Source organism: Elgaria multicarinata, chromosome 2 (assembly GCF_023053635.1).
Source record: "Elgaria multicarinata webbii isolate HBS135686 ecotype San Diego chromosome 2, rElgMul1.1.pri, whole genome shotgun sequence".
In the NCBI taxonomy this organism is placed as follows: domain Eukaryota; kingdom Metazoa; phylum Chordata; class Lepidosauria; order Squamata; family Anguidae; genus Elgaria; species Elgaria multicarinata.
The window spans coordinates 87,879,401-87,896,735 of NC_086172.1; the positions used below are offsets into that span (position 1 = coordinate 87,879,401).

A 17,335-nucleotide genomic window follows, 5' to 3' on the forward strand; every position below is an offset into this window, starting at 1 on the left:
CCTTATATTCACTGCTTCTAACTGAGGGAGTGCTTCAGGTGGCTCCAGAACCAGTAATCTCATGCTCCCCTCCTCATGGCAGCATTTCTCGAATCAGAAAGCTATCTAATTTTCCAACATATGAACTTGTATCTGGACCGGGATGGGAAAGTGGCTTTAGAGAGAAAATGTTAAAAGGTATTCTATATTCTTTGTATGGACAGAATTCCCATCCCATCTAAATGTAAATGAAGACAAAATATGGTCATTGTTGTACCATAAGCATGACTTCAGTCCAACCCAGCAAGTCTTTTTTTATTATTCTTATTAATATGTGCAGTCTACTAATTAATTCATAGCTGTCAGGTTTTAAAATGAATTTTTCCTCAATATGCCTTTGTTCAGTTGTGAGGTTAATGTATAAAATATGAACGTACAATTTGTGGATTCAGTTAAGATTTTGCCCAAAACAGATAATTGTTTGATCACCACAGTCCAAAGATATTGCTTCATTAAATATTTTCAAAATATCAGGATTGTTTAATATTTGGTTTAGTTGATTAAATAGATGCATTAGGTCTATAAAAGGAAGACCGACTACAACTGTCAATTTCCCTTTTCTTTCAGGTATGCCAATGATTGATGTAGGTTTCAAAGAAATCAATTTTCATTATAAACATTGTACACAACTTACTTATATATATATTTCACCTTTTGACATTAGGTGCTTGTGAATGGGCAGACAGTGGCTTTACCTCTCAAAAAATACGGTGTGAAAGTTTATGAGTCAGGTTTAAACCACGTGGTGGAAATTCCTGCATTGCGCATGAATGTAACCTACAATGGCTTGTCCTTCACTATTAAAATGCCCTATCAGCTGTTTGGCAACAACACCCAGGGACAGTGTGGTAAGGATTATTTTGTTTGTGCTTCAAAAATCAAAGACGGAAAAGAAAACCCGAATAAAAAATATCAGCAATATAACAGGTGGACATTCTAAGGTTGCATTCACACATTGAAACAGTGATAAATAACATGATATTATGTGCACATTATTTCCTTCCATTAATGGAGATTATTTTCATGTGACCAAAAAAACAAAACAAAAACCCACGCCGGTTACAAAGGCTGTGCTATGAATTGTGTGAATCTGCCATTATATATATTATTATCATCATCATCCAATCAGTCAATCAGTAGCAGCATGTTGTTTATCCAGTAATATAATGGAACACAAGGATGTACAGCTGTGTGAACTCCTCTGCCTTTTGTCAACCTTAGGCACATGCACCAACGATACTGCAGATGACTGTATGTTACGCAGCGGAGCTATTATAGATTCCTGTGAAGTAATGGCATATGACTGGGTCGTTGATGATCCCACCAAGCCAGAGTGCCCTCACCTTCCTCCAAGTCTGAAGCCAACAGTCCAGCCCCCGGACTCATGCAAACCCTCTCCACTCTGTGAGCTTTTAAAGGAAAGGTAAATGTGCTCAAGATTTTTTTTCACTTTGAGAATTTGCTTCTGTTTAGTCTGGTTTTGGTCCCCATTGCTTAAAGTTTAATATTTCTACATCGGCTGCTCTTTGTGAGTGGAGAAGGAAGCATAGAATAAAGACACAGACGCCAGAAATTGGGTTAAACTAGGGCCTCCTTATTTGAACAACATGGGTAGTTCACCCCTTCTTGGATCTTCATGTGAAAGTGCGGGAATCGATGGGTCCTTTCTCAGGCCACTTGATTTGCTTTATGGGTGAGCATTCTCCAAAGCCAGGAGTCGGGTATGCCACTCTGCAAGTGTGGAGAGACCGCCTCACTTCACTCCCTCCTTGTGCCTCACAGCTCAGGGTAGGTGAGGCAGGAGGGTCTCCAAAGGCAAACCATATCCTGACACGTGAGCCTCACAGCTTGGTCCTCCGGATATGCCAATCGTCAAAAAGTGCCATAGTACTCACCATAGCTATTCTGATATTGCCAATTCCCACACATCCCACCACCAGAGGGGGCTAAGCCTCTGCTTAGAAACCCTACTCCCCACCCCCAATTCCGGAATAAAATTCCTGCAAACCCACATGCAGATCCTGCAGGAAAATATCATTCCCTGCATTGGAGATGGCCCCTCAATTGTGGAACAATCTCCCTGACAAGGCTCGCCTGGCACCGACATTGTTATCTTTTCAGCACCAGGTCAAGACTTTTCTTTTCTCCCAGGCATTTAGCAATATGTAATTAGCCTGGGTTTGCTTTTGTATTTTTTTGTGGTTTTAAATTGTATGTTTTTGTGATTTTAAATTTTTGTATATTGTTTTTAAGTGTTTTTATCCTATTTAAACCACCCAGAGAGCTTCGGTTATGGGGCGGTATACAAATGTAAATAATAATAATAATAATAATAATAATAATAATAATAATAAAAAATACATAGGGCTGCTAGTTATGATGCCCATGTTTTTCAAATTAATTTATCTATATACTCATTTAACAACATCCTCCTTTCGTCGCCAGCTGAAGACGTTTTTATTCACTCAGTATTTTAACACTTAATTTTAACTTAAATTTAAATTATACTGTTTTAACTCTGTATTTTAACCTTATATCAATTTTGCTGCGTGGTTTTATCCTGGTTGTGCTTTTTATATTGTATTTTGTATTTGTATTTTTAACTTGTTGGTTGTTTTATGATGGTTTTAATTTTTGTGAACCGCCCAGAGAGCTTCGGCTATTGGGCGGTATAAAAATGTAATAAAAAAATAAAAATAAATAAATAAAATAATAAAATCCAATTGGTTATAACTGAGGCAAATTAAAAAGGATTGGAGCCCACCCACAAAGCCAGTGAATGTCCCAAATCAACCCTTCACGTGCTTCTGTGCTTGTTATTGTTATGACTATGGACTCTCACACTTTGGAGTCTTGCTTAAAGAACAAGAAATGTTTATTCAGCATTTTAGAATTTACTCATAATGTACAGAGAATTCTGTTACCCTCCCTGCTGGCTTTAGAGAATGCTAACCTTTTGTATATATTATTGTGGGAGGCATATAGAGAGTGATCCATTTTCTCGATGAAATAGGCATGGATCAGACAGCACCTGATTTTCTTCTTTTTGCATCTAGTGTATTCCAGAAGTGTCATGCAGCTGTTGATCCTGAAAACTTCTATAAAGCCTGCAGCTTTGATAGTTGTGTGATGCCTGTACGTAACATCGAATGTGCAAGTCTTCAGATCTATGCAGCAACCTGTGCAGACCAAGGTGTCTGCATTGATTGGCGAGGGCATACCAACGGCTCATGTCGTAAGTGCATACTTCAAAAATTCACCTGAAACCATTAGGATGACTATTGACATGTAGGGCATATCATCACAAAAGATTCTCACTACTCATCCTTGAGCACCTTATCTCAAAACCCATAGTGCCAATGAAGTTATGATGTGATGCAGGGTTTTGCACACCAAATGTCTTCACTTTGTGGACAGCACAGCCCATGATTCTCTGTACCTTCCACAAGACATGAATAGCATACCCCATGATTTGTGGAGCTAGACGCTTCATATGAATGAATTCAAGCGCTTGCTCACACTTACCATACTGCATAGAAATGCACTGCATTTTAGAGTGTTGAATCGTCTAGTGACAGAGGTACATACCCAAAAGCTTACTGGAGTAGTTTTACAAACTGTCTTAACATAGGTGGCCTCATCAGGTTCCATCAGAAAATTCAACTGGTTTTTTTTTTCTTTTTAAAAAACTCATTTATTATCAAACAGTTAAAAAGTAATATTCCTTAGAATGGGCTCTTATGCCATTGATCTGAAAATGCCCTGCGCACAAGTAAGTGAGAAATCACACATATACACGTAGAGGGCAGGAAGCTATCAAGCAAGGTGAGTGAGGGGGGTCACTCACTCACTCATGATAGGAACGTTTCATGAGATGGACAACTTCTCTTTCTCCAGGGCCAGGCAAAGCTGGTAATAGGCCCGGGCCAGACAGGAAATGTTGGCCCCATTTCAAACTGCTCATTAAATATTTTTTAATCAATTCTAAATACATATGAACTAGAACGATTTACATATAAAAGATAATGGCAAGCAATTTTTTCAAGATGTATATAAGACATCACTTCTTCACATTCAGAAATGCTTTATGTGCTTTTCTTTGGCCAAATTCATCATCAACAACAGAAAAATCAAGCAGCTTTGCCCAGCGGGACTCGGAGTAGCCCCCCTCAAAATCCAACCCATGCCAACTGGCCCCACTGCCCACCCCTCTGTCCAGCCCTGCTTTCTCCTCATGCAGGTATCTGGTGCAGGAAAGGTTAGGTCATTGAATGCACCCAGAAGAGGTGGGCACCATTACTTGCCCTCACTGCTCATCAAAAGACGAGAGAGTGCAGGGAGCAGAGGTTATAAACAGGACAGTTTATCCCCTCTTACCCACCTCTCCCCTTCAGACCCTCCCCTGTATCCCTCACTCACCAGCTTCCTCTTCCCTTCATGGGGGATCCTGCCTTCTGTTCAGGGGGAGGAGTGGCTTGACTGTGATCCACATGTCTTGCTCCTGGCTGAAACTTTTCAACAGTTAAAATAGCTATCTTTCAGAGAGAACTGTCTGGCTGAATATCATTAATCCTTTTGCATCCTTTATCCATATCTCTCCTTTTTATTCTAGCTGCCCAATGTCCATCTAACAAAGTTTACAAAGCCTGCGGTCCTTCTGAAGTGGTCACTTGCAAATCAGGGTAATTACTTTTCTGACAGTCTAGTCTCAGAAATCTTTGTTTGCATGAACTGATGTGATGAATTCTTTGGTACTTTTGCTTTATATGGTTTGTATCCAATGTTAGTCTAACTCAATTTTCATTTATTTCAATGGGTTTACTCTAAGTAGGACTTAGATGCAACCCTATGAGTATAGCATCTAATGCAATGGAGTTACCATCCCATCATTCATAGTCCAAAATGTCTATTTTAGCTGCTGGAAACTCTTGAAGCAACAGTGTTTGGTCTCAAAATCCCAAATCCAGAAGACGTTCATGTATACCAATTGGTGTACAATTCACACATTAAATCTGGCCAGGGATCCAGTACATATGGTAGTGGAGGGAGCACATACACATACACTTACACATATGGGGCAATATGTGACACAGATGTTACATGTGTACAGTTCTACATGCATGGGGACAAATCACATGATATTTCATCCCGTTTTTGAGGGGGAAAGGATCACATGAATCAGGCATATATGAGTATATCTGAACATAGATAGGAATTCATCACACATCATACTGGATGTGCAGTGGAGGAGCACACATGCTCTTCCACCATGAGAACGCGATCCCAACTTGGATGCATTTGTACACTGGCCAGTTCATCATTACTCATCATTACTCGGCACTTGCTGACTCTCAGATGGATGTGGAAAATATTGTGTTCATGTGCCCATTAACCATGCTCATATGCTAAGCTTGTTTCACATATAAAGGAAGGTGCAAGAATGCTGTCATAAAAGCGAGTCAGCTTTGCCATTTTTGATCTGCAGTAACTCCATATTCCTCTCAAGTTTTATGAGAATAAATCCTAAACTGTTCATGTATTGTAGCGTAATCAACCAAACACAACAGATAGAAGGCTGTTTCTGCCCTGAGGGAACAACACTTTATGACACTGGTGTGGATGTCTGTGTGAAAACCTGTGGTAAGTTTTGGTTCTGATTCTTCTTTCTCTCAAGCACAATTGTATATCTGGGAGTAAACCCCAATGAATTTACTGGGACTTATTTCTGAGGGGATGTGTATAAGATTGCACTATTAGTTGTTTTGAAAACTGGCTATTAGCAACTATGACATGTGTAATGGGAAACTTTCCTGTTCTGTCTACAGGATGCGTTGGACCTGATAATATACCAAGGAAGGTAAGATGTGCATCTTTTCTTTTGCACTTGTTTTTTGTTGAATTCTAACTATCCTATTGTATGTTTATTTTATTCGGAAAAAAAGAAACTTCAGAATCCTAACAACTTTATGATATTTATTCTCCTCAAGGAATCCATAATGATAAGCAGTTTTCAGATCACAGTATCGCTAGGGCTAAACAACACGCAGCTGCCAAAAATTCATTGCCCTGATCACAGTTTTTCAGGGGAGATTTTTTTGGGAAAAAATATATATCCAGAATTTATGACAGCAATGGTAATAGCTCACCATAGATCAGCTTTCCCCAACCATGCGCCCTCCAGAAGTGGTGAACTATGACTACCATCATCCCAGCCTGCATGGTGAAGCATGGAAATGTTGGGAGTTGTAGTCTGACACATTTGGAGGGCACCAGGTTGGGAAGGTGCTGACAACAATGCAGTGGTCTTTGCGACTTTTTTTGTTTTGTCTGTGTGGAAACTTTATTTTAGGCTACTGGTTGTGGTGGCCAAGAGGTTCCCTTTGTCAGGTGGTGGCCAACATTTCCCCCCAAGAACGTTCCGGAAAGTTGTTACATCTGCACATTCTGGGTGAAAAAAAGGCAGACGAAGACTGCAAAGAGGAACCTGTGTGTTAGCACAAGAATTTTTCTTCTTCTTTTCTTTTTTAAAGAAAGACCACTATGGAAAGCTACAGAAACTTTCCAATATGTTTGCGTCTGCCCCCAAATTACCTCCCCCCTTTTGATGGCCCCCAAATTTTGTACTGAGAAATGTTTAGCTAAGAATTAAGCCTATTTAATTTATTAGATCCTTCTCCTATGTCCTGAAATCCTTGAAATAGCCACAGCATACGTTCATTGAAACTCATTGGCAGGATCATTACCTATTATGCTTAATATTCTGTAAGCATTTGCACCCTGACATGTTCATTTCCCCTCAATGACAGTTTGGGGAGAACTTTCAGTTTGACTGCAAGGATTGTGTTTGCCTGGAAGGAGGCAATGGCATAATCTGTGAACCCCATAAATGTCCAGCAACACCTGATAAAACACCGTGTGTAGGAGAAGGCTTCTACACGCTCACTGAAGTCAATCCTGATGACAAATGCTGTTCTGAAACTGTTTGTGGTAAGTAGCCTTATGCAGTTAAAATGTCTGTACTGGAGCAGCCACAGAGCAATGGGGGTAAAGCATAGAGGGTTGTAGGTTTACTCCCTAGCAGCTTCACTTTCAGGCACCAGAGCTACAATAGGCTGGAGAGCCAAGGTCAGCAGAGGTAGACAAAATATGAGGATGGATTCTTGCTCTGACCAATTCTAAGGGCTATTTTATTATGGAAAAAACTAGGCAGCAAGAGTCTTCCAGAGAATTAAGGACCAGATAAATACTTCTAATAACAATTTCCCTCAAAATGAAAGTGTTTCAAATTAAATTGCTTGCAAGATGCACAATTACTTCACTGTGCAATATAGACTTGACTCTGAGAACAGTTTAAGAAACTCCTGAATATCTCTGCAATTTCATTTTCCCTTTCTGTTTCACAGTATGCAACACTAGTAACTGCTCAACCCCACCTCCTCAGTGTGCTCCAGGATTTGAGACTGTTACTGACACGCCAACAGGCCACTGCTGTCCTGTTCATCGGTGTGGTAAGTCTATTTTAACAGATTTTGGAAGGATAAGCAGGTTCAGCTTCACACTCTGATCCTAAGCATGTTTACTTGGAAGTACATCCAGCTGTTGTCTGTGGAATTTACTTCGAGATTATCAACTTGGATCACAGCCTAACACAAGGCTGCATGATTGCCATTGTACTATAGAATGCACAACATCTTTTGCACTGGCTTTTAAAACTCGCAACAGGTTCCTGGATTTGGCCTTTGCAAGTTTTAACTGTCTTGTGCACACACTTTAAAGATGAGCACAAGTTCCTGGATTTGGCCTTTGCAATGTGTTTTTGTGTTCATGTTATAGCTGATCCGTACAAGACAGCATGTTCTGCACATGAATCACAAGCACTAGATAACAGAGTTAGACACTTTCGCAGAAGAATGTAACAGACAGAACCACCATTATAGCCTTTGACAACCTGGTGACCTCCTGATGTGTTAGACTGTGTTAGACCAATGTGTTAGACCAATAATCATGCTGGCTGGGAACCATGGGAGTTGCACTCCAACACATCTGGAGAGCACCAGGTCAGGGAAAGCTGAACTCTTGGGTGTGCAACAGTAACTGGGGTGGGTGGGTGGACTAGTGATGCCAATTGATTGTTGGTTTTTTTGGTGGCTGCACCACCTTTAAGGAATTACTTTCCTCTCTTTCCCAACTGGTTGATTAATCAGGTCTGGGAAGTGGATTTAATGGAAAAGAATATCGCCCCATCTAGCCATACCCTAGAGCGACGTTGGCAGAAAACTCTGAATGAATCCGACCAAACATGGGCTAGAGCCTACTCCGTGGCAATACAGGCAGCAAAAAACAGTTTTTCTCTGCCACTATTGCATCTGCAAAGAGTCATCCAGCGGAGCTGTTTCAGGTGGTATGGGGCCTTTTACACACTGGTCCCCAAGGAGAGAGTTTAGACTTTTCAACCACCTGCTGTGACCAATTTGCTCAGCACTTTGCAGACAAAATTGGGATGATAATAATAATAATAATAATAATAATAATAATAATAATAATAATAATAATAATAATAATAATTGATGCAAGGGAAAAAGAAGGGTCATGTTACTCTGTTTGATGTTCTTGTGCATTTTTGTCCCTTTACATCTGCCCATCCTACTGAAAAACACTTCTCTGCAGGGCTGGGATAATGAGACTAGGGATGAGTGAGAAATTTATTGGATTCACATTTTAATGTGAACTTCTCCATTTCATACTTCCACTGAATTTGGGTGGTCCAAAAATTGGATTATTTTAAAGCAAAATATCTCTTTTTTTTTTTGCTACCACCACTAAAAATTCTTTAAAAGGAGGCTTTGCCCCTTTGCCACTGAATTTCAGCAGTAAAGGGGGGCAGGAATGCAGCCCCCATGGGAATCTTGAAAGTTGCCCATTCCTGATGTAGAAGGGAGCACATTAGGGGCTCTATAATAGCACATGCTTTATAACTATCTTGCTGGGTTTTTTTAAATATAGACCCTTTTAAATTTTGCCTTCTTTTTTTGTAGTTGCCAAAGGTGTTTGTGTGGATAATGGTAATGAATACAAGGTACAGTTTATTTTTCTTTTTAGTGGTGACTCTGTGGGATGAAAAGCTTTGGGTTCCCAATGTCATTTTCTAATAGATGTTTTGCAGAGTGGATTGTAAATTTATCCAGTTTTGGAGCTCAGATAGATATCCATCTTTACTAAAATATTTCAAGAAACATCAATGCTCCATAGTGACTAAGAATGCAATCCTATACATATCAACTCAGAGTCCAATGCTGTATTATACACACAATCCTATAAACACTTATTAGGGAGCAAGCTGTATTGAACAGTGGGAGTTACTGAGAACATATGTATAGGATTGCACCATGAAACAATAAAATGAAGCAAAAGCTTCATAATTCATCTTGAATTATGCCAAGATAGATATTCAGGGAAATAAAAAACTAGCAAGAAGTAAAAATGAAATGGAATGAGACTTAAGGACCCATTTGGAAAATAGGAATTAATTACTGCCACTAATGGTTATTCTCATATTAAAACATTTTTGTGGTAATTTAACCAGGTCTGTGTCACATTGTGGTTTGCTAACAGATGAACTCTTGCTCCCCTTTCCAGCCTGGTTCACAAATCCTAGGACAGAAGTGCCAGCAATGTGTGTGTACGAAGCAACAAGACAACAGTACTCAGCTGAATATCATCCATTGTGACCATGTCCCATGTAATGTGAAATGTGAAACAGTAAGCATCAGCCACTTTTAAACAACAAAATGAAAAACAGGAGCTATGAAAAATGATGTTTTTAAGTGAAATGAGCCTCATCAGGACCCCTGGTTGTGCGAATCATCCTTTACTATCTTGTCAATGTTTGTAAAATGGCTTACATATTAAATCCTGGCCCAAGAATAATCCTTATTTTCAATAATATGTGTGCCACATGGCTTGTCCTGCAGTACCTAAGGTAGTTTGCAAGTGCAGTGGAGGGTTCTCTCCTATCCCCAGTGTTGACGTAAAATTCAACTGCCAGTTGGGTGGGTTTCTGTTCAAGGAATGGGATGGGGGCATCAAGCAGGAAAATGTCAGAGGCCAGCCCTGCTTGGGGAAACTTCAACGTTCGTAGAAGTACAAAAAATCATTAGCAAACACCGCCCCCCCAAGGTTAGGGGAGTTATCAAAAAGAGCCCATTGAGGAAAACCAAGCATGCTTTGGAGGTACAGAATGCTGACTGGCTCTTGGGGAGGTGGGGAGGGTGGAGAATGAGATAGAGTATGCCAAAAGAGGACATGGCTGCCAGGTTTCACTTCACATCATGATTATGTCACTCTTTCTCCCTAGGGATATTCTCTTACACCACAGCCTGGTGAATGCTGCGGGAAATGTGTACAGACAAGCTGTGTCATACAAACAAGTGAAGAGGTTCTCATCTTAAACGTACGTGTGTGGTTTTTCATAATACTCCTCAACTAGTATAAGGATTTGCTGGAGGGGAGAAAGCAGCTAGTTGGATAGTTCCAAATCAATATGGACAATTCAGCCCCAAACACCTACTATTCCCAGGACACCCAAGGGCCCTTTTGCAACCAATGCCTTACTTCCACACCTGGCACAGCCTGGGCGTGGGGAGACTATTGCGGGTGGGGTGGGAGACGAGGCAGGAAGGCACGCTATAGGCAGCCTCCCCGAGGTGCCACCGTAGAGGGGAGGGGGAATCCGAGCTCATATATTGGCTCTCGCCCCTCCTCTCCTCCTCTTTGAAGCACGCTGGTGGTGATAAGGGTTACCTTTGAGGCCAACCTTCCTCACTGACTTGGAGCCCCATGGCACGAGGGGCAGTTGACACAGAAGGCCTCCCTACCCCAAACGGGGAAGCCTGGTAGATGGCAAACTCTGAGGCGCCACTCTCAGGCTGTGAATTTCTTGCCTGATTCTCTTCCCCTCCTTATTGTTTTACTAGGATTTTATTAGATTGTAAGCCTATAAGGCAGAGTCTTGCTATTTACTGTTTTACTCTGTACAGCACCATGTACATTGATGGTGCTATATAAATAAATAAATAAATAAATAAATAATAATAATAATAATAATAATAATAATAATAATAATAATAAAACAGCATAAGGCCGGATTAGAGAAGATGCCCGCTTAGGTTTACCCTTTCTGCAGATCTATTAGTAAATGTGGCCCTGTTTAAATCCCAACTTTGTGCCCGCCTTGTTATTTCCCATACTCCACATTCCCGCAATGGCTACTTTGCTATTAGCCCAAAGAGACACTCTTAGAAAGCAGGAAGATGTCTGGCTGGTACTGAATTTGTTTCTTTACCTTGTACAGCCCGCAGAACAAAAGAGTGATCCCAAGGACAACTGTACCATTTACACCTGCATGAGGATCAATACGCAGCTGATTTCTTCCACTTCAGTGATAAGTTGCTCACCATTTAATGAGGAGCGATGTCAACCTGTGAGTACATGTTTCATTATGCACATTCACTCCTGTGAAAATTCTTACATTTTAATCAAGCACAGTGAGAGGTGTTGCAATTGGATTTTCCATTGAATTTTGGGATATCAATGATTTTAAAAGCGATGGGTCCCAAAGAAACAAAAGAGGCTAAGATACTTGCATGATTGATAGCTCTGGTATCATATAGACACAAGGGTTGACACTAAAAGCCAGCTACTAACTTCATGCTCCTCTTGCAATATAATGGAAGTATTTGCTGTATCTTGATTGCATACGCAAATCCCTTTCTTCAGGTAGTTATATATCAAAAGATCCTATTGAACACTTATCGAATTTTAAATCTTCCCCACCTGTTTTTGACCATTGAAACAAGACACACGCTTTATTCAATCATCACTTCTGTGTAAGGTACAATTTTGCAGTTCTAGTTGGATATACAATTTAGTAATACTACTATTATTATTTTCTAGGGCACTATTACATTATTGCCTAGTGGCTGCTGTAAAACATGTAAGTATTATAAAACAATTATATATGTATTTCAAAGAATCAGGACATCTCTCTTTATGTGTGCGTATAATAAAGAAAGAAAGAAATATGTCCAGATCCTCCAATTAAAAAATAAAGCTGAATGTTTTTATTTAAGAAATAGGTTCACATGTCATTTTGCTGAATTTAGATGTTCAGCTTTATGGCTGCACTCTCCTGGTTAAATTATTATTATTATTATTATTATTATTATTATTATTATTATTTATTATTATTATTATTATGCAGGTATACCTTCTGTGACGGAAACAACACCAGCATGCTCTCCTGCTAAAACAATGGACTATATTCTTTATGATGGTTGCCGTTCCGAGGAACCGATCTCTGTGACTCAGTGTGAGGGAAGATGTGAAACTTCCTCAATGTATGTAAACCAAATTAGACAATAAGAGTCTGAAATCCATTATTATTATTATTATTTATTTATTTATTTATATAGCGCCATCAATGTACATGGTGCTGTACAGAGTAAAACAATAAAATAGCAAAATCCTGCCGCATAGGCTTACATTCTAATAAAATCATAATAAAACAATAAGGAGGGGAAGAGAATGCACCAAACAGGCGCAGGGTAGAGTAAAACTAACAGTATAAAAGTCAGAACAAAATCAAGTTTTAAAAGCTTTAGGAAAAAGAAAAGTTTTTAGCTGAGCTTTAATCCAGTGATATAAAGCACTTGTGTACAAAACACTCCCTCATATTCCAACCTTATTCAATGTTTTTGTGTCTCCTCTGATGAATACAGTATAACGGTATGTGTAAAGAGACACCTGTTTATTTGAACTTTAGAATAACCTGATATTTTTGGACATTCGTAGGCCATTTGGATAACTGAAGCAGTAGAAATAAGCAAGGGCTGAACTACACATTATGCTAATTGCTTTGCATGTAGCTTTGCATTATAGTTTTCTTTACTCTCACATATGGCCCTAATTTGGATTTGGACTATGGTACTTTAAGATGAGAGGGTTAAAAGGCTGAGAGAGTTGTCTACTAAGGAATGGAAGCAACATTTGAGGGATAACTATGTTCCAGAAAGATGTGCTTTATTCTTCCTTGGAAAGGACAAACAGGAAGACACTGATCACAGGGAAAGGAATGGAGGAATCTTCCAGGTGTACAAGGAAAACTTCCCCGTGGACACACTTAAATGACAATTGTCAACCTGGTATCAAACCACAATAGTTTGAAGAACTCAGTGGGGTTAATAAAAATAGGGCTGGTTTAAGATCCCCCATGCTTTATCAGATCTTTCTTACAAATAAAGATGTGGAGGGAGAGAAATTTGAGGTATTTGGGGGGAAGCCTTGTGAATTTTCTTCATTCTTAAATGTCAAATTTCTGGGGAATGCTGGGAGTTCTATGACTTTCTTCAGTCTAAATATGCATAGGATCGTGCCCTTAGCGAGTTCATGGCAAAGGCAATATTCAAATAGAGGACTTCCTTTTTTGTAGTTAAGTCTTTAGGCTGCAATCCTATATTCTGTACCCACTTACAGGGGAGTAATCCCCATTGAACTGAATAGCATTTACATTCGAGTAAACACTGATAGGATTGCACTACTAGCTATTATGCTCCATCAGCTCCAAAGCTGATACTCAACTGTAAGGCTCAATCATACTTGGATGTTTTGCTTTCTTGATCATCCTTTAAACACCCCGCCCCCTAGTATTGATGTCCCTTTTTAAAATAAATAAAAGACAATACATTGAACACAACTTACTTAAATACATCATATTTGATTGTATATTACATGAGCATCCTGGATTGTACGTTACATGAGCATACCCCTTACACTGGTATTCGTATCTCACATCTCCAGGCCTTAACACCTGCGTAGTCACTATAATTGTCCCTAACTCCAGTTTGTACCACAATGTAACTGTTCTTTCTTTTTATGCTACAAACACAGATATTCTGCTGATGCCAACTCAATGAAGCACATGTGCAGCTGCTGTAGGGAGTCAAAGACAGTCCAGAAGGAAATCACACTGGTATGTCCTGATGGAAAGAACAAGACACACAGCTACCTCCATGTAGAAAGTTGTGAGTGCCTCACCACTGAATGTACTGAATCACAGTCGTCAAACACCCGTCACACTCAGCGCAGGAGGAGCAGTGAACAAACAAGCACAGAACCGTCCAAGGAAAAAGATGAGCAGCGTGCTAGGAACCATAGCAGGAGGGCAGTTACAAAAAAATTTAAGTGAAGGATGTGAATGCCTTGAGCTAAACACAGGCTAAGGAAAAGAAAGAATATAAAGAGACTTTACATGCTAACATTTTCCCCAAATAATTTAGCACCTTGCCTTATTTTCCACAGCCTTCTCAATCTTTGCCCTTTTATGGCTTCAATTGCACTTCTTTTATTTATTTGTGTAAAAAAAAAATGTTGTAAAGAGAATGGAAGGTTTTATGAGTCGGGCTATTTGGGATCAGCTTCTTTTGCTTTTAAAGAATTAAATGCACATTTCAAAAGTGAGGTCTCTGCATCCAGTTTTGTTGGCAAACATCTGTATTCTTGAACTTCCTGTGACTCTAGGCGAAGCTGTGGTGCTTCAGAATTCCAAGGGGATATTGCAATTTTTATACACTTACTTCAATGGCCTGCCCCCTCTCCAGAGGGCTGTACAGGGCTTCGTTTTCAGAGCCCTGCTATTTTCTTTCTACATAGTGTCCCATGGCTTTCAGTAGCATCTATATGCTCATGATGCTTAGTTTCCCCCCAGACCTTTCCCCCTGCATCCATCCCTGCATTTCCAACTCCCTGTCTGAGAGCTCCATCACACCAGCGATTTATCGCACACTCGCCATTCCTGATATGTGGTTTTACAGTGCAGTACTCTCATGACGTCGTCCCTGTCCTACACTCATCTCGCCTCTTCCTCCCCTTGTTGCGTTTTTATTGGTGCGGGGAAAGTCTGGATTATTTCCCCCTCTCACTTTTTCCTTTGTTGGAGGTGTGTGCTAATGGAGTCTTGCTGACAAAAGGGGAGGGCGGGGCAGTTCTCCTCCTCCATCGTAGGGACTTGTCAGTCAGTTGAATGGACTTTTTAGTGCTCCAACTCCCTCCCCTCATTGCCCACAGAAACAGAGCCCAGATGAAACCTTAAAAGTAATCGCTGGATAACAAAGCTAGAGTGAGGTGGGGAAAGAGCCCACGTCCATCAGAGTACCACAACCAATGGACTGGAGGAGGAAGGAGAAGGGGCGGGGTGGAGTGGAAGAGCAAGCAAGTGAAAAACCATGTGAAAGGGACCATATGATGAGGTAAAAAGGAGGTAAAAAACACAGAGACAAACCAGAGGAAAAAATTGGTGTGATGAAGCCCTGAGATTTGGGTCTGATTACCATCTCAAACCATGTGCCCAAGGCTAAACTGCTAATCTTTTCTCCATACCAACCTCTTCTTGATTACTCTATTGACTCCTCTCTGTACAAATAGAATGCCAATGCTGAGGAATCAACAGAGAGTAGAACTGGCATTTGTGTGGTGATGTGAGGAAAGTGAAAGTACAAATAACTTCTAAGACAACCATGACAACTCTAATTCCACGCAAATATATACCACTGTTGCATATGGAATTTGCTTTATTTTCATTTCATTTCATGTATTATATTTCTATACTTCCTCATAGCTGAAGTTCTCTGAGCGGTTCACAAACATTTCAGGGTTTCCTGGCAACTGCAATAGATATTCCCCAATTCAAGGCTACAAAGCTTCTCTGACACTTTACTTTTATGAGGATGAAAATTAATTTTAAAGTTTGGGTGTTGATGTTCAGAAACAAAAACAAATTATATTCATTCTATGCGAAACTAAATTTGTGTGAAAGGATTACACTTAGCTCTTCCCCCTTTCAAATTAGAGTAAAATAAAATCAATGAATTCTAAATTAACTAAATATATGCTGAGGATCTTTCCTCTCTACCATCTAGAATTTGAACATTTCCCCTCCTTTTCTAATTTTAAAAGTAACATTACATACTATATTTGAAATTATATTCTTAAATGGGCATTTGCTAGTATTGCAGGTCATAGTTTTCACCACTACAGGGCACTCTGTAGCTGATCATGTGAAAAGGTGTGTTTTGTTTGTAGCAGGACTTACATGGGATTGTACCTGGTATGTCTCCTGTATTCCTCCCCTGCCCCACCACCACCCCGCAAGGGTGTCTGATCTTTTCATGATCTGGAAACATACCATATATCAAAACCGGAATCTAACCTTTTCAGTATTGCATGCTGTAAACAAATTGTCAGGACCAACAGCTTTCTCTGAAAAGGCTTAATGTTCACTCATTTCAAATTGAGTGATTATTTCAATAGGCAATAGTTTCTTGGTTTGATTTAACAAAAGTTGCTCATTGATCTCAGAATTATACTGTCTCTCAAAGCCACAGAACAGTCAGCAGCCTGACTCAGGATGATGCAGCCAGTCTTAGACCTCATAATATCTCAGCCAATGTCCAATTGGGAACTACGTCACATTAGCATGCTGAGCCACACTGTGACATCAAAACATGCACTTATAGTCTGTGAAAGTGCTAATCACATACAAGCTGCAAGCGTAGTCTAGTTGTGGCCAAGGGTTTTCCACCCAAAGACTCAGATTAGTGCTGTGCTGAATATTTATTCCACATTTGTTTTACCATTCTTATTCAGTTTGGTAGAAAAGGAATTGCTTTTGAAAAGGAATTCAATTGTGAAGAATTTTTTTTTAGAAATTCTCATGGGTTGAGTTTAGCTTTCTTGTGCTTACTTTCATAGAATCATAGAACAGTAGAGTTGGATGGGGCCTATAAGGCCATTGAGTCAAACCCCCTGCTGAATGCAGGAATCCACCTTAAAGCATACCTGACCTCTTCAATGCCTCTAGTGTGGGAGAGCCCATGACCTCCCTAGGCAATTGGTTCCATTGTCATACTGCTCTAACAGTCAGGAAGTTTTTCCTGATGTCCAGCCAGAATCTGGCTTCCTGTAACTTGAGACCATTATTCCGTGTCCTGCACTCTGGGAGGATTGAGAAGAGATCCTGGCCTTACATAGGAAGTGGCCAAAGAGTGCTGGAAGAAGCCCTGTTTTACATTGTACAATCATCTCTCCAGCTGCTTGGCTTCCAATACTTCAATTAAAGCCCAGGAGAAGACACCATGTAATTTCTCCTATAGTGCTTTTTCACACACACACACACACACACACACACACACACACACACACACACACACACAGACCTTGCCCCCCCTTGCAGTGATTATGCTCA

General features: G+C 40.0%; 1 protein-coding gene across 1 annotated transcript in view; it reads left to right on the forward strand.

The window, feature by feature from the left end:
- MUC2 (mucin 2, oligomeric mucus/gel-forming) overlaps nucleotides 1-14,281 on the forward strand; it is an 87,298-nt gene extending 73,017 nt beyond the window's left edge. The window contains exons 45-59 of the mRNA XM_063118406.1: nucleotides 704-887; nucleotides 1,261-1,462; nucleotides 3,096-3,274; nucleotides 4,652-4,721; nucleotides 5,585-5,679; nucleotides 5,865-5,896; nucleotides 6,846-7,026; nucleotides 7,443-7,547; nucleotides 9,075-9,115; nucleotides 9,676-9,798; nucleotides 10,394-10,489; nucleotides 11,390-11,518; nucleotides 11,992-12,031; nucleotides 12,299-12,434; nucleotides 13,984-14,281. Coding sequence (XP_062974476.1) covers nucleotides 704-887; nucleotides 1,261-1,462; nucleotides 3,096-3,274; nucleotides 4,652-4,721; nucleotides 5,585-5,679; nucleotides 5,865-5,896; nucleotides 6,846-7,026; nucleotides 7,443-7,547; nucleotides 9,075-9,115; nucleotides 9,676-9,798; nucleotides 10,394-10,489; nucleotides 11,390-11,518; nucleotides 11,992-12,031; nucleotides 12,299-12,434; nucleotides 13,984-14,281 — 1,911 coding nt within the window. The remainder of the gene's footprint in view (nucleotides 1-703; nucleotides 888-1,260; nucleotides 1,463-3,095; nucleotides 3,275-4,651; nucleotides 4,722-5,584; nucleotides 5,680-5,864; nucleotides 5,897-6,845; nucleotides 7,027-7,442; nucleotides 7,548-9,074; nucleotides 9,116-9,675; nucleotides 9,799-10,393; nucleotides 10,490-11,389; nucleotides 11,519-11,991; nucleotides 12,032-12,298; nucleotides 12,435-13,983) is intronic.
- Nucleotides 14,282-17,335: the final 3,054 nt, after the last annotated feature.